General features: G+C 48.6%; 1 protein-coding gene across 1 annotated transcript in view; it reads right to left on the bottom strand.

The window, feature by feature from the left end:
* LOC132816244 (vasoactive intestinal polypeptide receptor 1-like) overlaps positions 1-23,038 on the bottom strand; it is a 61,609-nt gene extending 38,571 nt beyond the window's left edge. The window contains exons 1-5 of the mRNA XM_060825740.1: positions 22,953-23,038; positions 20,924-21,006; positions 20,321-20,439; positions 11,321-11,418; positions 11,104-11,236 (exon numbers count right to left, since the gene is read on the bottom strand). Coding sequence (XP_060681723.1) covers positions 11,104-11,236; positions 11,321-11,418; positions 20,321-20,439; positions 20,924-21,006; positions 22,953-23,038 — 519 coding nt within the window. The remainder of the gene's footprint in view (positions 1-11,103; positions 11,237-11,320; positions 11,419-20,320; positions 20,440-20,923; positions 21,007-22,952) is intronic.
* Between the last annotated feature and the right edge of the window lie 3,870 nt (positions 23,039-26,908).

Raw genomic sequence — 26,908 nt, 5'->3', positions numbered from 1 at the left:
CGGGCTGGTACATTCCCACACTCTCCACCCACGGGCTGGTACATTCCCACACTCTCCACTCACACGCTGGTACATTCCCGCACTCTCCACTCACGGGCTGGTACATTCCCACACTATCCACTCACACGCTGGTACATTCCCACACTCTCCACTCACGGGCTGGTACATTCCCACACTCTCCACCCACGGGCTGGTACATTCCCACACTCTCCACCCACGGGCTGGTACATTCCCACACTCTCCACTCACGGGCTGGTACATTCCCGTACTCTCCACCCACGGGCTGGTACATTCCCACACTCTCCACCCACGGGCTGGTTCATTCCCACACTCTCCACTCACACGCTGGTACATTCCCACACTCTCCACCCACGGGCTGGTACATTCCCGCACTCTCCACTCACACGCTGGTACATTCCCACACTCTCCACCCACGGGCTGGTACATTCCCACACTCTCCACTCACACGCTGGTACATTCCCGCACTCTCCACTCACACGCTGGTACATTCCCACACTCTCCACCCACGGGCTGGTACATTCCCGCACTCTCCACTCACGGGCTGGTACATTCCCGCACTCTCCACTCACACGCTGGTACATTCCCACACTCTCCACCCACGGGCTGGTACATTCCCACACTCTCCACCCACGGGCTGGTACATTCCCACACTCTCCACCCACGGGCTGGTACATTCCCACACTCTCCACTCACATGCTGGTACATTCCCGCACTCTCCACTCACACGCTGGTACATTCCCACACTCTCCACTCACACGCTGGTACATTCCCGCACTCTCCACTCACGGGCTGGTACATTCCCACACTCTCCACCCACGGGCTGGTACATTCCCGCACTCTCCACCCACGGGCTGGTACATTCCCACACTCTCCACCCACATGCTGGTACATTCCCGCACTCTCCACCCACGGGCTGGTACATTCCCGCACTCTCCACCCACGGGCTAGTACACTCCCACACTCTCCACTCACACGCTGGTACATTCCCGCACTCTCCACTCACGGGCTGGTACATTCCCACACTCTCCACCCACGGGCTGGTACATTCCCACACTCTCCACGCACGGGCTGGTACATTCCCACACCCTCCACTCACGTGCTGGTACATTCCCACAGCCTCCAACCACGGGCTGGTACATTCCCGCACCCTCCACCCACGGGCTGATACATTCCCACACTCTCCACCCACGGGCTGGTACATTCCCGCACCCTCCACTCACGGGCTGGTACATTCCCACACTCTCCACCCACGGGCTGGTACATTCCCAAACTCTCCACCCACGGGCTGGTACATTCCCGCACTCTCCACTCACGGGCTGGTACATTCCCACACTCTCCACCCACGGGCTGGTACATTCCCGCACTCTCCACTCACACGCTGGTACATTCCCACACTCTCCACCCACGGGCTGGTACATTCCCACACTCTCCACCCACGGGCTGGTACATTCCCACACTCTCCACTCACACGCTGGTACATTCCCACACCCTCCAACCACGGGCTGGTACATTCCCACACTCTCCACCCACGGGCTGGTACATTCCCACACTCTCCACTCACGGGCTGGTACATTCCCACACTCTCCACCCACGGGCTGGTACATTCCCACACTCTCCACTCACACGCTGGTACATTCCCACACCCTCCACTCACACGCTGGTACATTCCCACACTCTCCACTCACACGCTGGTACATTCCCACACTCTCCACTCACACGCTGGTACATTCCCACACCCTCCACTCACACGCTGGTACATTCCCACACTCTCCACTCACACGCTGGTACATTCCCGCACCCTCCACTCACACGCTGGTACATTCCCGCACTCTCCACTCACACGCTGGTACATTCCCACACTCTCCACTCACACGCTGGTACATTCCCGCACTCTCCACTCACACGCTGGTACATTCCCACACTCTCCACTCACACGCTGGTACATTCCCGCACTCTCCACTCACGGGCTGGTACATTCCCACACTATCCACTCACGGGCTGGTACATTCCCGCACTCTCCACTCACGGGCTGGTACATTCCCACACTATCCACCCACGGGCTGGTACATTCCCACACTCTCCACTCACGGGCTGGTACATTCCCGCACTCTCCACTCACACGCTGGTACATTCCCACACTCTCCACTCACACGCTGGTACATTCCCGCACTCTCCACTCACGGGCTGGTACATTCCCACACTATCCACTCACGGGCTGGTACATTCCCGCACTCTCCACTCACGGGCTGGTACATTCCCACACTATCCACCCACGGGCTGGTACATTCCCACACTCTCCACTCACGGGCTGGTACATTCCCGCACTCTCCACTCACACGCTGGTACATTCCCACACTCTCCACTCACACGCTGGTACATTCCCGCACTCTCCACTCACGGGCTGGTACATTCCCACACTATCCACTCACGGGCTGGTACATTCCCGCACTCTCCACTCACGGGCTGGTACATTCCCACACTATCCACCCACGGGCTGGTACATTCCCACACTCTCCACTCACGGGCTGGTACATTCCCGCACTCTCCACTCACGGGCTGGTACATTCCCACACTCTCCACCCACGGGCTGGTACATTCCCTCACTCTCCACTCACACGCTGGTACATTCCCACACTCTCCACCCACGGGCTGGTACATTCCCACACTCTCCACTCACACGCTGGTACATTCCCGCACTCTCCACTCACACGCTGGTACATTCCCGTACTCTCCACCCACGGGCTGGTACATTCCCACACTCTCCACTCACACGCTGGTACATTCCCGCACTCTCCACTCACGGGCTGGTACATTCCCACACTATCCACTCACACGCTGGTACATTCCCACACTCTCCACTCACGGGCTGGTACATTCCCACACTCTCCACCCACGGGCTGGTACATTCCCACACTCTCCACCCACGGGCTGGTTCATTCCCACACTCTCCACTCACACGCTGGTACATTCCCACACTCTCCACCCACGGGCTGGTACATTCCCGCACTCTCCACTCACACGCTGGTACATTCCCACACTCTCCACCCACGGGCTGGTACATTCCCACACTCTCCACTCACACGCTGGTACATTCCCGCACTCTCCACTCACACGCTGGTACATTCCCACACTCTCCACCCACGGGCTGGTACATTCCCGCACTCTCCACTCACGGGCTGGTACATTCCCGCACTCTCCACTCACACGCTGGTACATTCCCGCACTCTCCACCCACGGGCTGGTACATTCCCACACTCTCCACTCACGGGCTGGTACATTCCCACACTCTCCACCCACGGGCTGGTACATTCCCACACTCTCCACTCACATGCTGGTACATTCCCGCACTCTCCACTCACACGCTGGTACATTCCCACACTCTCCACTCACACGCTGGTACATTCCCGCACTCTCCACTCACGGGCTGGTACATTCCCACACTCTCCACCCACGGGCTGGTACATTCCCGCACTCTCCACCCACGGGCTGGTACATTCCCACACTCTCCACCCACATGCTGGTACATTCCCGCACTCTCCACCCACGGGCTGGTACATTCCCGCACTCTCCACCCACGGGCTGGTACACTCCCGCACTCTCCACTCACACGCTGGTACATTCCCGCACTCTCCACTCACGGGCTAGTACATTCCCACACTCTCCACCCACGGGCTGGTACATTCCCGTACTCTCCGCGCACGGGCTGGTACATTCCCACACCCTCCACTCACGGGCTGGTACATTCCCACACCCTCCACCCACGGGCTGGTACATTCCCACACCCTCCACCTACGGGCTGGTACATTCCCGTACTCTCCAATCACGGGCTGGTCCATTCCCACACCCTCCACTCACGGGCTGGTACATTCCCGCACTCTCCAATCACGGGCTGGTCCATTCCCACACCCTCCACCCACGGGCTGGTACATTCCCACACCCTCCACCCACGGGCTGGTACATTCCCGCATTCTCCACTGACGGGCTGGTACATTCCCACACCCTCCACTCACGGGCTGGTACATTCCCACACTCTCCACGCACGGGCTGGTACATTCCCAATCTCTGAGCGAGGAATGGAGGTTTCTACTAAATCCCCCACCAGATCGATTGCTAACATGAGACCACAACAAATCGCACAAGTGCTACAGTGCAGAAAGAGGCCATTTGGCCCATTGTTCCTGTTCTGAGGGTTCTATACTATTCCCCTTTGCACCAAACAACCACCCAACCCCCCTCTTCCTTATATTGAATCTGTCCTCCACCATCTTTCCAGCCAGTACATTCCATCCTCTTACCACTCACCCAGTGAAATAAACTTCCTTATCACTTTGTTATAGAGTAATTCTTTCATGAGCTATGGTTGGGGGGGTCAAAGATAAAGCCTGTGTTTGTTGCCCATCCCTAGCTGACCCTTGAACTGAGTGTCTTGCTCAGGCCCTTACAGAGGGCAGATAGGACCCAACCACGTTGCTGTGGGTCTGGAGTCACATGGAGGGCCAGATCGGGTTTGGATGGCAGATCTCCTTCCCTGAAGGACATTAGTGACCCAGATGGAGTTTTTCCAGCAATTGATGACTATCTCGGTCATTATCAATGGACCAGCTTTTCAACTGCAGATTTATGAATAGGATTTAATTTCCACCTGATGCCACAGTGGGATTTGAACCCATGAGCCCCTTGGTTATACGAGAGAGGATTTATAGGCATCTCAAAAAGGGATTAGGGATAGTCAGCACGGTTTTGTGAAGGGTAGGTCATGCCTTACAAACCTTATTGAGCTCTTTGAGAAGGTGACCAAACAGGTAGATGAGAGTAAACCGGTCGATGTGGTGTATATGGATTTCAGCAAGGCGTTCGATAAGGTTCCCCACAGTAGGCTATTGTACAAAATGCGGAAGAATGGGATTGTGGGAGATATAGCAGTCTAGATCAATAATTGGCTTGCTGAAAGAAGACAGAGGGTGGTGGTTGATGGGAAATGTCCATCCTGGAGTCCAGTTACCAGTGGTGTACCGCAAGGGTCAGTGTTGGGTCCACTGCTGTTCGTCATTTTTATAAATGGCCTGGATGAGGGCATAGAAGGTGTGGGTTAGTAAATTTGCAGACGACACTAAGGTCGGTGGAGTTGTGGATAGTGACGAAGGATGCTGTAGGTTACAGAGAGATATAGATAAGCTGCAGAGCTGAGCTGAGAGGTGGCAAATGGAGTTTAATGTGGACAAGTGTGAGGTGATTCACTTTGGTCGGAGGAATCGGAATGCCAAGTACTGGGCTAATGGTAATATTCTTGGTAGTGTAGATGAGCAGAGAGATCTCGGTGTCCAGGTACACAGATCCTTGAAAGTTGCTATCCAGGTTGACAGGGTTGTGAAGAAAGCATACAATGCTTTAGCTTTTATTAATAGAGGGATCGAGTTCCGGAACCATGAGGTCATGCTGCAGCTGTACAAAACTCTGGTGCGGCCGCACTTGGAGTATTGTGTACAGTTCTGGTCACTGCATTATAAGAATCATGTGGAAGCTTTGAAAAGGGTGCAGAGGAGATTTACTAGGATGTTGCCTGGTATAGAGGGAAGGTCTTACAAGGAAAGGCTGAGGGACTTGAGGCTGTTTTCGTTGGAGAGAAGAAGGTTGAGAGGTGACTTAATACAGACATATAAGATAATCAGAGGGTTAGATAGGGTGGACAGGGAGAGCCTTTTTCCAAATATGGTGACAGTGAGCACGAGGGGGAATAGCTTTCAATTGAGGGGTGATAGATATAGGACAGATGTCAGAGGTAATTTCTTGACTCAGAGAGTAGTAAGGGTATGGAATGCTTTGCCTGTAACGGTAGTAGATCCGCCAACTTTAAGTACATTTAAGTCGTCATTGGACAAGCATATGGACGTACATGGAATAGTGTAGGTTAGATGGGCTTCAGGTTGGTATGACAGGTCAGTGCAACATCGAGGGCCGAAGGGCCTGTACTGCGCTGTAATGTTCGATGTTACTCGTCTAGTGACATTCACAGAAACGTAGATAATAGGAGCAGGAGTAGGCCATTCAGCCCTTCAAGCCTGCTGCACCATTCAACATGATCATCTAACTCAGTGTCCTCTTCCTGTTTTTTTTCCCCCACATCCCTTTAGCCCTGGGAGATATATCTAACTCCCTCTTGAAACCATTCAGTGCCTTGGCCTCAACCACCTTCTACGGCAGAGAATTCCACAGGCTCACCTCTCTCTAGCTGAAGGTGTTTCTCCTCATCTCGGTCCTAAACGGTCTACTCCAGTTATCCTTAGGCTGTGACTCCCTGGTTCAGGACTCTCCCCGGCCATTGGGAACATCCTTCCTGCATTTGCTCTGTCGAGCCCTGATGGAACTATTTTCCCACTTTACCTCCATTTTCCTCCACTTTCTTCATACTTGCCTCTTGTGTAAGTGTCTTCGTATCTGAGCCTTGTGCTCGCAATCCTTTCACAAGTGGGAATATGCCCTCCATATTAGTAGGAGCAGCCATTTTGACTCCTGAATCTACTGCACTGTTCAATAATGAACAAAAGAGAAGCACAGCACAGAAACAGGCCCTTCGGCCACCCAAGGCTGTGCCGACCATCATGCCCTAACTAAACTAAAAAACAAACCTTCGTCCCTTATTCGGTCCATATCTCCTTATTGCCTCCCTATTCATGTCACCATCCAGATGCCTCTGAAACCTGCCTGTTTCCACCACCTCTTCTGGTAGTGCTGTTCAGGCTCCAACCACTCTCTGTGTGAAAAATTTACTTCGCACATCTCCCTTAAATTGGCGGCACGGTGGCACAGCGGTTAGCACTGCTGCCTCACAGCGCCAGGGACCTGGGTTCAATTCCTGCCTCAGGCGACTCTCTGTGTAGAGTTTGCACATTCTCCCCGTGTCTGCGTGGGTTTCCTCCCACAATCCAAAAATGTGCAGGTTAGGGTGAATTGGCCACGATAAATTGCCCAGAGTGCTCGGTGCAATTTTCAGGGGTAAATCTAGGATAGTAGGGGAATGGGTCTGGGTGGGTTACTCTTTGGAGGGTTGGTGTGGACTTGTTGGGCCGAAGGGCCTGTTTCAATGTGTAGGGAATCTAATCTCAACACTCCCCCTGTAATTGAAACTTCAACTCTGGGGGGAAAAAGCCTCTCATAACTTTGTCAATGTCTATCAGGTCTCCTCTCAGCCGCTGTTTTCCCAGCCAGAACAATCCTCGTCTTTTTAACCTTTCCTCATAGTCAATACCCTTGAAACCCGGCAACATCCTGGTGAACCTTCCCCACACTTTCTCCAAAGCCTCCACATCCTCTGGTAGTGTGGTGACCAAAACTGCACACAATACTCCAGTATGGCTGACAGATAGAGATTCCGTTGCGCTGTACGTTCCAATATCTATCAATAATCTGATTCTGAATTGAACATGTTCTGACCCAGCCCCCAGTGCTCACTGGGAATAACAGTCCAGACCCTTGTGACCCTCTGATAGAAAATAAATCATCATCCTCTCAGTTATTAACAGCGATCTCTTATTTTTTAAGTGTCCCCTTCGTTCTACGTTCCCTCCCAAGGGGAAAATGTCTTTGCGTATCTGCTCTGTGATGCTCCCTCCGAATCAATCAGGTCACCTCTCATTCTGCTAAACTCCATTGAGTACAGAGCCAGCCTACACACCCTTAGTTCATAATATTTTCTTACATCGTTTATCTCATATTAATGTTGCTGACCAAAGGGAGGTGACCATCTCTAGCAATCCCTCTTTCATTCAGTTAGACCTTTTACGTATGACATTCAGCCCATCGAATCAGCTCCACCATGACTGATCTGATAACCCTCAACTCCACTTGCTTGCCTTTTCCCCAAAACTCTTGACTCCCTTACTGGTTAAACATCTGTCTTAGCCCTGAGCAAATTTAATGACCTTTCTCTAAAACCCTCTGAGATAAAGAATTCCAGACTCACTTCCCTCCGACAGAAGAAAGTCCTCCTCATTTCTGTCTTAAACGCACACCACCTTATTCTGAGATTGTACCCTCTGTCCCAGACTCTCCCACAAGGGGAAACAGCCTCTCTACATCTACCCTATCCAGTCTCCTAGGATTCTTGTGTGTTTCAATAAGGTCTCTTCTCATTCTGCCACACTCCGAGTCTGACCCCAGCCTATTCCGTCTCTCAAGATAAGGCAGTCCCTCCAAACTCGGAGTCAACCTGATCACGTTAATACTAATGGCACTGAAGGGACCGGGTGAAAGCTTATTCCCAATAATTCCGCTTAAACAAACCCCAGTTTGACTCGGACAATTTGAGTCGGACTTTGTGACAAGGAGTTGCATTTGTATGGCACCTTCCTTGACCTCAGAGCATCCCAAAGCTTTTCACAGAGTGTAGTACTTACTGAAATGCAACAATTTGTTGTCATGTAGGTGATAGGATGTGCACAGAATGCAGTATTGCACAATTATGTGCTTCTGAGACTTTATAAAGCTCTAGTTAGGCCCAATTTAGAATACTGTGTCCATTAATGGGCCCCACACCTCAGGAAGGACATACTGGCAGTGAAGCATGCCCAGTGGAGATTCACACGGGTGATCCCCGGAATGGTAGGCCTAACATACGATGAATGGCTGAGGATCCTGGGATTGTATTCATTAGAGTTTAGAAGGTTGAGGGGAGATCTAATAGAAACTTACAAGATAATGCACTGCTTAGAGAGGGTGGACACTGGCAAGTTGTTTCCCCGCGGGGAGACTAGGGCCCGTGGAGACAGCCTTAGAATTAGAGGGGGTCAATTAGGAACGGAAATGAGGAGACATTTCTTCATCCAGAGAGTGGTGGGCCTGTGGGATTCATTGCCACGGAGTGCAGTGGAGGCCGGGACGTTAAATGTCTTCAAGGCAGAGATTGATAAATTCTTGATCTTGCAAGGAATTAAGGCACACGGGGAGAGAGTGGGTAAGTGGAGTTGAAATACCCATCAGCCATGATTAAATGGCCTTACTTCTACCCCTCTGTCTTATGGTCTTAGGGCCCAGATGTCCAGGAGGTGGTGCTGCAGTGATAACATAACCGGGCTCATACAATCCCCTACAGTGTGGAAAGAGGCCATATGGCCCACTGAGCCAGCACCAATCCCTCCAAAGAGCAGTCCATGCAAGTCCAGCCCGACCATAAGACCATAGGAGCAGAAATTAGGCCATTCAGCCGCTCGAGTCTGCTCCACCATTCAATCCTGGGCTGATACGTTTCTCACCCCCATTCTCTTACTTTCTCCCCATAACCCTAGATCCCCTTGCTACTCAAGAACCTATCTATCTCAATCTTAAACATATCCAATGACCTGGCCTCCAGGGCCTTCTGTGCCAATGAATTACACAGATTCCCCACTCTCTGACTGAAGAAGTTTCTCCTTATCTCCATTTTGAAGGGTCTTCCCTTTACTCTAAGTTTATATCCTCAAGTCCTAGTCTCTCCTACCAATAGAAACATCTTCCCAACATCCACTCCATCCAGGCCATTCAGCATTCTGTTTGTTTCAATTACCTCCACACACCTCCACACACCTCCACACACATCATCTATTGCATCCGCTGCACCCGATGTGGCCTCCTCTATGTTGGGGAGACAGGCCGCTTACTTGCGGAACGCTTCAGAGAACACCTCTGGGCCGCCCGGACCAACCAACCCAACCACCCCGTGGCTCAACACTTTAACTCCCCCTCCCACTCCACCGAGGGCATGCAGGTCCTTGGACTCCTCCACCGGCAGAACATTAAGTAAGGCTACTCTCTCTCATTCCTGATGAAGGGCTTATGCTCGAAACGTCGAATTCCCTATTCCTGAGATGCTGCCTAACCTGCTGTGCTTTAACCAGCAACACATTTTCAGCTGTGATCTCCAGCATCTGCAGACCTCATTTTTTACTCAATTAGATTCCCCTCCTCATCCTTTTAAACTCCATCGAGTATGAACTCCAGACTTCTCAAACATTCCTCACATGTTAAGCCTAACATTCCTGGGACCATTCTTGTGAACCTCCTCTGAACACACCCCAGGGCCAGTATGTCCTTCCTGGGATGTGGGGCCCAAAACTGCACTCAATACTCCAAAGGTGGTCTGGCCAGAACCTTATAGAAGTACACTCCTGTTTTTATATTCAAGTCCTCACGGAATAAATGCCATCATTGCATTTGCCTTCCTAAATACTGACTCAACCTGCAAGTTTACTGTGAGAGAGTCCTGGATTAGAACACCTAAGTCTATTTGTACTTCAGACTTCTCTCCCCATTAAGAAAATAATTCTTTTGTCTATTCTTCCTACCAAAGTGCATAACCTCACACTTTCCCACGTTGTACTCCATCCTTCTTTGCCCACTCTCTGAACCTGTCCAAATCCTTCCACAGCCTCCCCAATGCTACCTGGCCCTCCACCTGCACATCCTTGAACATTGCAGACAACTTCCCATGGCTAACCCACTCTAACCTGCACAGGCTGGAATCGAACCTGGGTCCCTGGTACTGAGAGGCAGCAGTGCTAACCACTGAGCCACTGTACTTCACTCTAGTAACCCAGAGGCTCCCCATACTCTGAGGACATCAGTCGGAATCCCACCAGGGAAAATGGTGAGATTTGAACTTAATGGTTAGCCCTATGTAAGAGGTATTGTAGGAATTTTGTATGTTCCATCTGGTTCATGAATGCCCTTTAGGGAAGTGAATCGATTGTTTTTAACTGGTCTGGCCTACATGTGACTGCAGAGTGACCTAGTTTACCCTTAACTATTCTCTGAATTGACCCCTGGCAAGACACTCAGAACAAGGGGTAATTTGACAATAAAGGCTGCTCCAGCTAATGACACCCACATCCCATGAATAAACCAAAAAAAAAGAGAAAAAAAGCTTTGAAGTACTCGGCTTTGGGGCTTACTTCAGCTAGGACCCCAGCAAAAGCCAACCCCCAGCATCCCCCTTCCACTGGGATTGTTTATAACAGACTGAGGGAGACAGGATAACGTCCTCCATTTTCAGGGTTCGATCAAGAAGCGTATCATTCGTTGCCAATTAGAACTAACATAAGAATGTCCTACCGTTGAGATGGAGCAATGGTCTATTGCGTTGCTCGAGAAAAAGATGGCATCCTTGGTCAAGACTGAAGCAGCGCGGAGGACGAAGGAGACAAAGAGATTCAAGTGGATGTAATTGCGAGTGCAGTGAAATTTCCTGGGTGAGGTGATAGTCAATTTGTTAGACACACGCAAAACAATGGCCGAATGAGCAAAATCTGTAATCGATCGAATCTCATACCTGAAGGCTGTGAATATGATGATGGCAATTACCAAGGCGATCATGGATGTAATATATCCGACTGTGTACCCATTTTTAATGTTGATATAATAAGTCTTCTGATATAGGTTTTTAAAAAAGAGAAACATTTTAAATTGTGCACACTTGATTGTACCAACTAAAAGCCGAGCATGTCAATTTTAGCTCAAGTTCACTCTTCAGAAAGCTTTAAGGGAATAGGTCGTTAACTTCCCAAGCCTGATCCATCACTGAGCAAGATCATAGAGTCGTAGAGATGTACAGCACAGAAAGAGACCTTTCGGTCCAACCCGTCCATGCTGGCCAGATATCCTCACCTAATCTAGTTCCATTTGCCAGCACTTGGCCCATATCCTTCCAAACCCTTCCTATTCATATACCCATCCAGATGCCTTTTAAATGCTGTAATTGTACCAGCCTCCACCACTTCCTCTGGCAGCTCATTCCATACACACACTACCCTCTGTGTGAAAGATTTGCCCCTTAGGTCCCTTTTAAATCTTTCCCCTCTAACCCTAAACCTATGCCCTCTAGTTCTGGACTCTCCCACCCCAGGGCAAATACTTCGTTTATTTACCCTATCCATGCCCTTCATGATTTTATAAACCACTATAAGGTCACCCCTCAGCCTCCAACACTCCAGGGAAAATAGCCCCAGCCTATTCAGCCTCTCCCTATTCAACCCTCCAACCCTGGCAACTTCCTTGTAAATCTTTTCTGAACTCTTTTCAAATTTCATAACATTCTCCCTAAAGGAGGGAGACCAGAATTGAACGCAGTATTCCAAAAGTGTCCTAACCAATGTCCTTACAGCCACAACATGACCTCCCAACTCCTGTACTCAATGCATTGATCAGTAAAACCAAACATACCAAACGCCTTCTTCACTATCCTATCTATCTGCAACTCTACTTTCAAGGAACTATGAGCCTGCACTCCAAGGTCTCTTTGTTCAGCAACACACCCCCGGACCTTACCATTAAGTGTATAAGTCCTGCCCTGATTTGTCTTACCAATATGCAGCACCTCACATTTATCTGAATTAAACTCCATCTGCTGCACCTCGGCCCATTTGGCCCATTTGATTGAAATTCCGTTGTACTCTGAGGTAATCCTTTTTGGCCGTAGTCGATCTGTAACACACCTCCATCCCCTCATTTTTCCATTTTCCTCTTCCAGATAAATATCATTTTTTGAAATTGTTAACTGTTTGGAATCTCTTTAAATGGATTGGGCAGATAGATTAGTTTATTCACAGGATGAGGGTGTCGCTGGCTAGGCCAACAGTTATTGCCCATCCCTAATTACCCAGAGTGCAGTTCAGAGTCAACCACATTGCTATGGGTCTGGAATCACATGTAGGCCAGACCAGATAAAGATGGCAGTTTCCTTCCCTCAAAGGCATTAGTGAACCAGATGGATTTTCACAATGGACAAGGGATTCATAGTCATCATCAGACTCTGAATTCCAGATTTGTTTAGAATTGAAATCACATTCCACTATTTGCTGTGATGGGATTCGATCTCAGTTCCTCAAGAACATTCTCTGGGTCTCTGGAGTAACATTCCAGCAACGATACCACCGGGTCACTGGAATGACAGTAAGCAAGCACTGGCAGACATTTAACATGGCAACTCACGATTTCCAATGAAACAACACCCCCAGGGACAAAGAACATGTCTAACCTATGGCTAACCCAGGAAGTTAAAGTTAAAAGAAAAAGCGTGTGAAGAGGTGAAAGTCAATGATAATCCTAAAACCTGGGATTAATTCAGCAAAGGAGGACTAAGAAGATAATAAAGGCAGAGAAATTAAACAACGTGTGTAAACCATTTGAGGAATCTACAAACTGACAATGAGTTTTTTTTTAAATACATGAAAAGGAAGAGAGTTATCAAAGTGAACATTCTTTCATGAATCTGGAAGGATGGTTATGGGGAATGAAGAAACGGCAGAGAAGTTAAAGAGGTCTTTTGCATCAGTCCCTTTGGTAGTTAGATCAAACATTGCATTAATACTGAAGAATACAGGCATTAAGTACTTGTGGCAAAGATGGATATGTTCTCTGGCCCAGATGGCTTGCACCCTTGGATTCTGAAAGAGGTAGCTACAGAGATGGTGAATGCATTGGTTGGAATTTTTCTTGAATGTCATTGGATTCTAGAGAAGTACCAGAGGATTGTGAAACTGTTAATGGAGTTATCCATATTCAAAACGCAGGTAACTACAGGCCAGATAACCAAACACTGTTGGAAAATTACTGGGATCAATTAATAAGGAAGCAATGACAGACCATTTAGAAAATCATAATCTGAGCAAGCAGAGTCAGCACGGCTTTGGAAAAGGGAAATTATATCTGACTAATTTCAAGGAAGTCTCAACCAGAATGAATAGAGGGGAACCAGTCAATGTGTTGCATTTGGACTTCTAAAAGGCATTTAACACGGTATTTCGCAAAACACTGTTGTAACCACAGTGTTGACGGGAGGATATTGGCATGGAATGAGAATTGGCTTATGGGTAAGAAACAGCGAGTGGGGATCAGAGGTTTCTTTTTCAGGTTGGTGACCTGTGGCCAGTGGAGATCAGTGCTGGGACCATTTATAAGATGATCAGAGGATTAGGTAGGGTAGACAGTGAAAGTCTTTTTCCCAGGATGATGACGTCAGCGTGTACGCAGGGACATAACTACAAATTGAGGGGTGATGGATTTAAGACAGATGTCAGAGGCAGGTTCTTTATGCAGAGAGTGGTAAGGGCGTGGAATGCCCTACCTGATAATGTAGTCAACTCAGCCACATTAGGGAGATTTAAACAATCCTTAGATAAGCACATGGATTATGATAGGATCGTGTAGGGGGAATAGCTGAGAATAGTTCACAGGTCAGCGCAACATCGAGGACCGAAGGGCCTGTTCCGCACTGTATTGTTCTATGTTCTATCATATATATTAACAACTTGGATGAAGGAAGCAAATGTATTTTAGACAAACTTAAAGATGATACAAAAATCGGTGGAAAGGCAGGTTGCAAGTGGGAGACAGTTTACAGAGAGATACTGTTAAGTTTAAGTAAGTGGCTAAAAATAATGGAAAATGGAGTATAATGTGGGCAAATATTGCTCATTTTGGAGGGGAGACTAAAAGAACAGAATATCATTTAAATGGGAGAAAACTGCAGGAAGGCTGCAACACAAACGGACTTGGGTATACTTGTAAATGAAACACACAGAGCTAGCACATCGGTGCAGCAGGTAATCAGGAAGGGTCATGGAGTGTTGGCCCTTATTTCAAGAGGGTTGGAGTATAAGAGTAGGGACGTTGGGAGGTCACGTTGTGGCTGTACAGGACATTGGTTAGACCACTGTTGGAACATTGCGTGCAACTCTGGTCTCCCTGCTATAGGAAGGATGTTGTGAAACTTGAAAGGGTTCAGAAAAGATTTACAAGGATGTTGCCAGGGTTGGCGGATCTGAGCTACAGTGAGAGGCTGAACAGGCTGGGGCTGTTTTCCCTGGAGCGTCGGAGGCTGAGGGGTGACCTTATAGAGGTTTACAAAATTATGAGGGGCACGGATAGGATAAATAGGCAAAGTCTTTTCCCTGGGATCGGGGAGTCCAGAACTAGAGGGCATAGGTTTAGGGTGAGAGGGGAAAGATATAAAAGAGACCTAAGGGGCAACTTTTTCTCACAGAGGGTGGTACGTGTATGGAATGAGCTACCAGAGAAAGTGGTGGAGGCTGGTACAATTACAACATTTAAAAGGCACCTGGATGGGTATATGAATAGGAAGGGTTTGGAGGGATATGGGCCAGGTGCTGGCAGGTGGGACTAGATTGGGTTGGGATATCTGGTTGGTATGGACGGGTTGGACCGAAGGGTCTGTTTCTGTGCTGTACTTCTCTATGACTCTAAGTCTTACTGAAACTGTACAAGGTGCTGGGGAGACCACATCTGGAACACTGTGAGCAGCTCGGTTCCCCGGATTCAAGTAAAGCTATTATTTCATTGGAGGCAAATACGCATTTGAATCCCACGGTGGCAAATAGTGAAATTTGAATCAAGGAAAACCTGGAGTTAAACCTGAGATTAATGGTGACCATGTAACCCCAACTGTCTACTGTTGTTCAAAATATTAAAAAAAAATCTGGTTCACTTAATATCCTTTGGAGAGGGAAATCTGCCATCCTTACCCAGTTTGCAGAATATGTGACTCCAGACCCACAGCCTGATGGTTGGATACCCCTCACTTGCCCAGTTCAAGGGGCAATTAGGTATGGCTAACTAATTTCAGCCCAGCCAGTGATGCCCACCTCCCATGACTGAACGAAAATCTAGGTGTAGCTGGGTCACATAGGGTGGCAGGAGAGTCAAAATGTCATCCTTTTGAGGAACAGGCCACTCAGCTGGAGGATAGGGGCATTTTCTGCATTGAGAGGAGAGACAGGAATCTTATATGAGGCCAGTAGGTGACCTTGCAGTTTCCCGTTCTCACACGCACTCATTATCACTTCCTCACAGGAGGATGACATCTCTATATAGTAACTCTTTTAAATCTTTCCCCTCTCACCTTAAACCTTCATCCTCTAGTTCTGAACTCCCCCCACCCCAGGGTGTATTCAGGCAAAAGAGAGGACTGCAGATGCAGGAGATCAGAGTCTAGGGTTTCCTGATGAAGGGCTTTTGTCCAAAACATCGATTTTTCTGCTCCCCGGCTGCTGCCTGTCCTGCCTACTTTTCCAGCCCCACTCTAATCTAGACCTTGTCTATTCACCCTATCCATGCCCCCCCATGATTTTATAAACCTCTATAAGGTCACCCCTCAGCCTCCGACGTTCCAGGGAAAACAGCCCCAGCCTGTTCAGCTTTTCCCTAAAGCTCGAACCCTGTGCAGGAATATTCTGCGCACGGTGTGCCCACACAGATTGCCGCACTGGGAGTCTGGTTCTGCCTGATTTGTTCAGTTCCCGCAATAGAGAATCAGTCATTCTTTTGAAAGATTGTAAGATGATTTGCGTCAGCCGGTGACTGGGAGCAAATTGGCACAGAGTTAGCTCAAAGACGAGAAACATAGAAGGGGGGAGTGATTGAATAATGTGTTTATGTAAAGGATTGTTAATCTAAGTGATCACAACTGCTGAAGTCACCCAACAAAGTGCTACTGACAATTTCTTCCGTAAACAAATGAAAGTGGGCCGGAGAAGTACGGTAAATACAATTATGGTGCACAGGCAAAGAAGCCAAACAGTGGATAGCCATCACGAGAATGCAAGCAAGTGGGAATGAGTCCAAACTGTCAAAGGAATTGCAGTAAATTGTGAAACTGAATGAGTTTATTTTTAAAAAAGCATATTCAATGATAATGGGGAGGCTGTGGTCTCCTTGTATTTTTCTCAAACTACTAATCCAGAGACCCGCTGCGTGACCTGGTCAGGGAGGACACAGGTTCCTATTCCCACCACAACACCAGGGATAATTTCAATTCAATTCATTAAATCAATGGTTAGCCTCAATAATAGTGACTGTTGGCTTTTTGGAGAAAAATTCCTCGACTTCACCCATGTCGTTTGCTGAAGGAAATTTGCCACCTTTCGCCAGTCTGACCTCCATGTGACCCCAGACCCACAGCAATGCTATAGAGTCTTAATGCCCGAAAGTATTACGGGGTGGACACAATCCACTGCGCCTGCATCTGCCCGATGGTCTGCTCTGGTTGTATTGTACAGCGCTGATATCCTGCCCTTTCCCCTTATCCTTCTGCAACGATTCTATCCAAAGCATCATCCAATGCCCCTCTTGAATGCCTCAGTTGAAACTGCCTCCACCACATTTTCAGGCAGTGTATTCCACACCCTCACTACGTGCTGGGTGAGAAAGGGGTTTTTCCCTCCCGCTGTCCTTGCTTTGTTTGCACAGCATTTTAAATCTGTGTCCTCTTGGGTTTTTTTCACCTTTCATGAGAGGGGAGTTTAAGCGTATCTACTGTACAGCGTGAGAGAATCACGCAGCATGTTTCCCAAACTTAACTAGTTCCACTTGCCTGCCCCTTGGGGCCATACCCCTTTTTACCCTCATGTACTTGTCATGTACCTGCATCTATCGCTTCCTCCGACAGGTCACTCCACACACGAACCAGCCTCTGTGTGAAAAAGTTTCCTTTCTAAATCTTTCTCCTCTCACATTTAAACCTATGCCCTCTAGTTCTGAACTCGCCTCTTCCCCAAGGAAAAGACCTTTGCTGTTCACCTTATCTTTGTTCCTCACCATTTCATAAACCTCTATCAGGTCACTTCCTGGTGCTCCAATGAAAGAAATCCCAGCCTCTCCTTATCACTCCAACGCCAACCCTCCAGTCCCGTTAACAACCCTGGTAACCTTGCTTACATCCTTTCCAAATCAAAATACCCCTCATCACAGGGTGACTACCACTCACCATTTTGAAAACCCCGCTGAGATCTTTCCCCAATGTTCTTCTTTTCAGGAAGTCCAGTGCCAACCTCTTCAATCTATCCTCAGCACTGAAGCTTCTCATCTCCAGAGCCGCTTCCTCCAATGTATTCAAATCTTTTCTCGATGGTGCCCACAAGTGTATACAATATTTCAGTCAAGGTCTTTTCAAGTATCATTGCACTTGTACACTATTTCCCTCTCAATAAACCTGAGGACACATAGGGTCATAAGAAATAGGAACAAGAATAGACCATCTAGTCCCTCAAGGAGAAAGTGAGGTCTGCAGATGCTGGAGATCAGAGCTGAAAAGGTGTTGCTGGAAAAGCGCAGCAGGTCAGGCAGCATCCAAGGAACAGGAGATTCGACGTTTCGGGCATAAGCCTGATGAAGGGCTTATGCCCGAAATGTCTAATTTCCTGTTCCTTGGATGCTGCCTGACCTGCTGCACTTTTCCATCTAGTCCCTCAAGCCTGCTCCACCATTCAATAGGATCGAGATGTAGGTTTGCTCACTGAGCTGGAAGGTACATATGTTTTGTCAGCTACTAGGTAACTAGTATCCAAACACTTGGAAATGAACCTTCCAGCTCAGCGAGCAAACCCGCATCCAGAATCTCAACCTGAGCTACAAATCTTCTCAAAACTCCCTAATTCAACAGGATCATGGTTGATCCAACATTCCTCATGTTCACTCTCTCCCATCCTTTCCCCGTAACTCCTGATTCCCCGACGGATCAACAATCTCTCCGTCTCAGCCTTGAATATACGCAAGGACTCTGCCCCCATAGCTCTCTGTTAGACAAACAGGAGACTGGAAGAACACAGCAAGCCAGGGCAGCGTCAGGAGGTGGAGGACTCAACTACCAGTCCTGAAGAAGGGTTAATACCCAAAATGTTGAGTTACCCACCTCCTGATGCTGCCTGGCTTGCTGTGTTCTTCCAGCCTCCTGCTTGTCCATTTTGGATTCCAGTATCTACAGTGTTTTAATTTGTCTTCTGTGGCAAGATATCCAAGACTCAGTTGGGCGTCATATTGGAGCTGTATGGGACATTGATGAGGCCATTTTTAGAATACTGCATTCAATTCTGGTCTTCCTGCTATCGAACTTGAAAGGGTTCAGAAAAGATATACAAGGATGTTGCCAGGGTTGGAGGGTTTGAGCTACAGGGAGAGGCTGAACAGGCTGGGGCTGTTTTCCCTGGAGCGTTGGAGTCTGAGGGGTGACCTTATAGAGGTTTATAAAATCATGAGGGGCATGGACAGGATAAATAGACAAGGTCTTTTCCCTGTCGTGGGGGAGTCCAGAACTAGAGGGCATAGGTTTAGGGTGAGAGGGGAAAGATATAACAGAGACCTAAGAGGCAACTTTATCGCACTGAGGTGTGTGAATAGAATGAGCTGCCAGACGAAGTGGTGAGGGCCTGTGAGCTGAGGGAGTAGTGAGATAAATGGGAGGGGGCCCCCTCGGCTCCCAGCCTCATTCCTGAGGAAGGGCTTTTGCCCAAAATGTCGATTCTCCTGCTCCTCGGACGCTGCCTGACCTGCCATGCTTTTCCAGCATCACACTCTCAACTCTGACGCTCCAGCATCCGCAGTCCTCACGTCTGCCTAGAGGGAGTGGTGGAGGCTGTTACAATTACAACACTTAAAAGGCATCTGGATGGGTATATGATTAGGAAGGGTTTGGAGGGATATGGGCCGGATGCTGGCAAATGGAACGAGGTCAGATTGGGACATCTGGTCAGCACTGGGAAGTTGGACCAAAGGGTCTGTTTCTGTGCCGTATGACTCTATAACTCGAAGAAATTCCTCCTCATCTCAGTCTTCGATTGCTGCCCCTTTATTCTGAGACTACTCCCTCTGCTCCTACACTCTCCCGTGGGGAGAAACGTCCTCTCAGCATTTACCCTGTCGAGCTCTGAAGTAGGAGAAAGTGAGGTCTGCAGATGCTGGAGATCAGAGCTTGAAAATGTGTTGCTGGAAAAGCGCAGCAGGTCAGGCAGCATCCAAAGAACAGGAGATTCGACGTTTCAGGCATAAGCCCTTCATCAGGAATATTCCTGATGAAGGGCTTATGCCTGAAACGTCGAATTGCTTGTTCCTTGGATGCTGCCTGACCTGCTGCGCTTTTCCAGCAACACATTTTGAGCTCTGAAGTATCCCATGTGTTTTAATGAGATCACCTCTCACGCTCCTGAACTCCAGTGAGTGGAGTGCCAACCCTACTGCCCTCTCCCCATCCTGCCACCTTTAATAATCCATGCACATATCCACCCAACTCCCTCTGCTCTTGCTTCTTCCTAACTGTCCTCTGAAATGGGCGGGCAATCCATTCAATTTGAGTCATTCAGGCATGGGCAACAAGCAACCCCCTCGCCACACTTCATTAAAAAAAAATAACGATGAGCCTCAGAGAATAATCAACCCTTCTGGGACTAAATTTGTAAGGGTCTTCTGATGTTCGGAATTCACGTGCTGTAACCGTGCAATAAAGGCTGCGAACAAGAACTGCCTAAACACCATATGCACACACCAGGTTACTACTGAATTCATTCGAGAGTTCTTTCGGAAGTTCACAAGTCTCATTGAAGTCCGGGATAAATTTGCTCCAGCCATGTTCTGTGCACTTGCGGTATATCACGCCAGTGAAATCTAAACAAAAGAAAAACCAAATGGATGAAGGCTGAAGTAACAGTGAGGTTGAATTTAATGCTGGCAAGGTAAAACGTACGGAATGAAGATAATATGGAGGCATCAAGCTTTTTTATTTTCATAAGATAACCCTGCCTTTAGATTAGATTCCCTACAGTGTGGAAACAGGCCCCTTTAGCCCAACAAGTCCACACTGACCCTCCGAAGAGCAACCCACCCAGACCCATTCCCCTACATTTACCACTTCACCTAACACTACAGGCAATTTAGCCAATTCACCTAACCTGCACATTTTTGGATTGTGGGAGGAAACCCATACAGACACAGGGAGAATGTGCAAACTCCACACAGATAGTTGCCTGAGGTGGGAATTGAACCCTGAGTCTCTGGCGCTGTGAGGCAGCACTGCTAACAACCGTGCCACCTTTATGTTGTTGTCAAAGCGATTTGTGACTGGGTCATAAGTGGCCACGAGCTCCCTTACACTTTGGAGTCCGTGGTGAGACAGTATTGTGGACAGAGATCCCCTCTGGTCCCTGTACTATGTCCTTGGGCAGATTCATTGTTCTATTTTCAAAGAGAAACAAAACTCTGTTACAGAGTTTTAACATGAGCGGTGCAGGTAACTGCAGCTAAAATAAAGCATGTAAGAGAAAATAAAGAAGGATTTGGTTTTATAAAGTGTTTCATAAAACCACCAGCTATCACAGAACAAAATACAGTCAATTCAGAATGGAGTAAAGTACTTCAAACCATTTTACCGCCATGAAACCTCGAGATTAGATTACTTACAGTGTGGAAACAGGCCCTTCGGCCCAACAAGTCCACACCGACCCGCCGAAGCGGAACCCACCCATACCCCTACACCTAACACTACAGGCAATTTAGCATGGCCAATTCACCTGACCCACACATCTTTGTGACTGTGGGAGGAAACCAGAGCACCCAGAGGAAACCCACGCAGACATGGAAAGAACATGCAAACACTGAACCCGGGTCTCAGGCGCTGTGAGGCAGCAGTGCTAACCACTGTGCCACCGTGCCACCCACAGCATTGTGGGTCCACCGACAGCAGGTGGACTGCAGAAGGTAAGTCAAGATAAGTCAATCTTGTGTCTTCACCGATATTTAGTTTTAACATCCCAGAATACAGCAGCCCACTTGATTGGCACCTTATCCATCACCTTAAACATCCACTCCCTCCACCACTGACACTCAGTAGCAGCAGTGTGGACCATCTACAAGATGCACTGCAGGGATTCACCAAAGATCCTGAGACAGCTGCTTCCAAACTCATGACCATTTCCATCTCGAAGAACAAGGATAGCAACACATGGGAACACCACCAGCTGCAAATCCCCCTCTAAGCAACACTCCTTTCTGACTTAGAAATACATCAGCTGTTGCTGGGTCAAAGTTTTGGAATTCCCTCCATAATGGTGTTGTGGGTCTACCTACAGCAGGTGGACTGCAGAAGGTAGCTCACCCCCACCTTCTCAAGGCCAATTAGTGATGGATAATAAATATTGGCCAGTTAGTGATGTGCATGTCCCATCAGTGAATTATAAAGAATATTCTGCTCATTATAACATACATTCTTATTATTATCCGCAATAGCAACATGTTAATACTCTCTCTGTCCATAGAACCATCACTAAATCCTACTGAATCATAGTTAAGTGCCTCATTAATAAGACAAATTACCATACCACCACCATTAGTTTCAGGCTATTTCCCACAATCCACTAAACACTGAACAGTTTTCGTGATATTTGGAATAGCAGTTTGGCTTCCATCAGACTAACCTGGTTCTAATTCTACTCTCACAGCACATTCCAAACCCTCGATTACTTCCATGTGTAAGCACAAGGGCAGTAGATACATGGGAACACCAGCATCTGCAAGTTCCCCTCCAAGTCACACATCCTGACTTGGAAATATATCAGAGCTGAAAATGTGTTGCTGGAAAAGAGCAGCAGGTCAGGCAGCATCCAAGGAGCAGGAAAATCGACATTTCAGGCATGAGCCCTTCTTCAGGATTCTCCTGCTCCTTGGATGCTGCCTGACCTGCTGCGCCTTTCCAGCAACACATTTTCAGCTCTGATCTCCAGCATCTGCAGTCCTCACTTTCTCCTTGGAAATATATCACCGTTCCTTCAGTGTCTCTGGGTCAGAATCTTGGAACTCCCTCCCTCAGGGCATTGTGGGTCAACCCACAGCAGGTGGACTGCAGCGGTTCAAGAAGGCAGCTCACCCCCACCTTCTCAAGGGGGCAACTAGGGATGGGTAATAAATGCTGGGCCCAGCCAGTGACCCCTAGATGAACGAGGAAAGGAAGAAAGAACACAAACTGGGGCCATCACCAGCTTTACAGGATCTCACTGGCCAGCAAGTGACTGCTTAACTCTCACTATGACAGTTCTTTCAAAAGATCTGCCCAGAGTTGGATCACTGTTCTGCTGCTCATTGAAATGAAGGATTAGGACATGTTACCAACAGAAGAAAATGCTTACTTTTCTTCACTGAAAGAAAGTTCGGACAGGGCCTGCTGACCACTTCCCCGATCGCAGCTGAGGGCCAACAGATCAAAGTTCTCCATTGCCAAAGGCAACCTGCAGAGAGGGAAGCCACAGAAACGTCAGAGCCTCAAGGTAAGTGTCATTCCTCCAATGTTACCTCAAGCGCATTTACAGACTCCCCTTTACCATAGGCAGGTAACGGCCTAGTGGTATTATCACTGCGTTGTTAATCACAAGGCCTCCAGTAACATTCTGGGGACCTGAGTTTGAATCTTGCCAGGGCAGGTGGTGGAATTTGAATTGAGTACAAATCTGGAATTCAGAATCAGTTAATGGAAAAAAAACCCCATCTGGTTCGCTCATGTCGTTTAGGGAAGGTAACTGCCATCTTTACCAGGTCTGGCCTACATGTGACTCCAGACCCACAGCAATGTGGCTGATCCTTAACTGCCCTCTGGGCAATAAATGCTAGTCCACCCAATGTGGTCCTCATCCTGTGAACAAATAAAAAAAAATTGCTAATACCTCATACAAAGTCAAACCTTCTAAAGAAAGCTCCCTGACCTGATACTCTTTACCCACCTTTCTTTGACCATATGAATTTGAGTTATCATTGTCACATGTACTGAGATACAGTGGAAAGTATTGTTTTGCATGCTATTATACCTTACACAAGCCCATCGGGGCACTAGAACAGATACAGAGAAGATGCAGAGAAAGATTAATGATGAGAGGTCCGTTCAAAACTCTGGTGTTCTGTCACGTTCATTACAGTGAATCCTCAGCTCAGAATAGTCAGAGTTGAGCCATTTTGCTGACAAACTGCGCAGTGATGTTTCAGTGATGGAAGCTCAGTGCTGTCACCGGAGAACTGAACCCATTTCAAAATAACATTTTCGTTCACGCATCCCGTTGGGAATTTGTCAAGGAATATTTTTGCTTTTTAGGATGAGGCTTTGGTTTTCAAGGACTCCCTTTCCACTCAAATGGACTCCTTCGTCCTTTACAATGCACCCACCTAATAATAAAGCCATCTGCATTGCATTGAGGTAATGGGATATTTAGACTCATTGTTGTAGTTCTGTTCACTGAGCTGGGAATTTGTGTTGCAGACGTTTCGTCCCCTGTCTAGGTGACATCCTCAGTGCTTGGGAGCCTCCTGTGAAGTGCTTCTGTGATGTTTCCTCCGGCATTTATAGTGGTTTGTCTCTGCCACTTCCGGTTGTCAGTTCCAGCTGTCCGCTGCAGTGGCCGGTATATTGGGTCCAGGTCGATGTGCTTATTGATTGAATCTGTGGATGAGTGCCATACCTCTAGGAATTCCCCGGCTGTTCTCTGTTTGGCTTGTCCTATGATAGTAGTGTTGTCCCAGTCGAACTCATGTTGCTTGTCATCTGAGTATGTGACTACTAAGGATAGCTGGTCGTGTCATTTCGTGGCTAGTTGGTGTTCATGGATGCGGATCGTTAGCTGTCTTCCTGTTTGTCCTATGTAGTGTTACACTACGTTGGTTCTACTCATGCTGAGTATCGGGTCCTTTGTCCTCGTGAGTTATTGTCTGAGAGTGGTCGTTGGTTTGTGTGCTGTTATGAGTCCTAGTGGTCGTAGTAGCCTGGCTGTCAGTTCAGAAATGCTCCTGATGTATGGTAGTGTGGCTAGTCCTTTGGGTTGCGGCATGTCTTCATTCCGTTGTCTTTCCCTTAGGCATCTGTTGATGGAATTGCGCGGGTATCCGTTTTTGGCGAATGCATTGTAGAGATGTTCTTCTTCCTCTTTTTGCAGTTCTGGTGTACTGCAGTGTGTTGTGGCCCTTTTGAATAGTGTTTTGATGCAACTTCATTTGTGCGTATTGGGGTGGTTGCTTTCATAGTTTAGGACTTGGTCTGTGTGGGTGGCTTTCCTGTGGTGAATTCTCCGTTCGGTGTTCTCTGTACCATCACGTCTAGGAATGGGAGTTGGTTGTCCTTTTCTTTCTCTCTAGTGAATCGGATTCCTGTGAGTGTGGCGTTGTCTGTGACCCCCCATGTACCCTCCCCATGAACCCCCATGTACCCTCCCCATGACCTCCCTGTGACCCCCATACCCTCCCATGATCTCCCCATGACCCCCCTGTATACCCTCCCCATGATCTCCCCATGACCCCCTGTGTACCCTCCCCATGATCTCCCGTAGCCTCCCCATGATCTCCTCATGACCCTTCCATGTACCCTCCCCATGATCCCATTGTGTACCCTTCCCATGATCTCCCCATGAACCCTCCCATGTACCCTCCCCATGGTCTCCCCATGACGCCACTGTGTACCCTCCCTATGATCTACCCATGACCCCTCCCGTGTACCCACCCCATGATCTCCCCGTGACCCCCCCGTGTACCCTCCCCATGACCCCCGTGTACCCTCCCCATGATCTCCCCGTGACCCCCCGTGTACCCACCCCATGATCTCCCCGTGACCCCCCCGTGTACCCTCCCCATGATCTCCCCGTGACCCCCCGTGTACCCTCCCCATGATCTCCCCATGACCCCCCCGTGTACCCTCCCCATGATCTCCCCATGACCCCCTGTAGCCTCCCCATGTACCCTCCCCATGACCCCCCAGTGTACCTTCCCCATGATCTACCCATGACCCCGCCCGTGTACCCACCCCATGATCTCCCCGTGACCCCCTTGTACCGCCCCCATGATCTCCCCATGACCCCTCCCGCGTACCCTCCCCATGATCTCCCCGTGACCCCCCTGTGTACCCTCCCCATGCTCTCCCCATGATCCTCTGTGTACTCCTCCATGATCTCCCCATGACCCCCCTGTGTACCCTCCCCCTGATCTCCCCATGACTCCCCGTGTGCCCAACCCGTGACCCCCGTGTACCCTCCCCATGACCTCCCTGCGACCCCTGTATACACTCCCCATGACCTCCCTGTGACCCCTCTGTAGACCTCCTTCTGTGTCTGTCCCACATCTCTCTTTGTGACCTCCCTCACAGCCTTCCCCCGTGACTTCCCCTCTGACCAAGTGAACTTTTTGGACCAATTGCATGAGAACAGGTGCCAACACTCGATGGACACACCTATGAGCATTTATATCTCGGGGAAACTCGGGGAAATTTGTCATAATCTGTTTGTGTCAACTGAAATCCTCTGAATTTTAAACCTGTTACAGATAGTGTGAATGGGAATTGACAATATGCCTCATTCCTGATGAAGGGCGTTTCCTGATGAAAGGCTGCCAACATCATCACCGATCCCTTCCCACTCCGGGAATGATCTCCTACAGCCTCTTCCATCAGGCAGAGGGTGCAGAAACCTGAGCACAGGCACCAGCAGGTTCAGGAATAGCTTCTTCCCATCGGTTATTCGACTGATGAATGGACCCTCTAACTTCAAATAATGCTGACCTTGTCAATGTTGATCTTATCCAGTGCACGTCCTGTGCACTGTAATTTGGATGTCTTACCGTGTCCAAGTTACTTTTCACCCTATGCGCTGTATGTCCTTGCTTACTACGATCTGTCCGTACCTGCTCGCTAACAGAACTTTTCACTGTACTTCGGGACATGTGACGGTCAATCAAATCAGGTCAAACCGAAGGGTTTGTTTCCGTGCCCTCCACCTCCATGTCTCTATGACAGAGCAACTTAAAAATAGGAACATTTCTCATTTGAGAATTATGCAACTTGGTGGTGGGGCAATTGTCTTTCCACAGAGTGCGCACGCTGGGACAGAAAAGAAGCAAAGTCACATACCAGGTGACTCGGCAGTGGCATTGTTTAAGTCTCTCGATTGGTTAGCATTGAGCTGTGTGCAGCTGGCCTTACTCTCTAGGATGCGTTGAAGAATTCCGCATATTGGGTGGATAGCGTTTGCCTGTGACCGTAAAACACAAACACACATTATTATTCATAACAACGGTTAATCACTCCAGCAACCAAAAGAGGATTGTAAGCATGAAATTA

The sequence above is a fragment of the Hemiscyllium ocellatum genome, chromosome 5 (assembly GCF_020745735.1).
Source record: "Hemiscyllium ocellatum isolate sHemOce1 chromosome 5, sHemOce1.pat.X.cur, whole genome shotgun sequence".
Classification (NCBI taxonomy): domain Eukaryota; kingdom Metazoa; phylum Chordata; class Chondrichthyes; order Orectolobiformes; family Hemiscylliidae; genus Hemiscyllium; species Hemiscyllium ocellatum.
The sequence above is the reverse complement of the archived record's forward strand: the minus strand, read 5'-3'. Positions and strand labels throughout refer to the sequence as shown.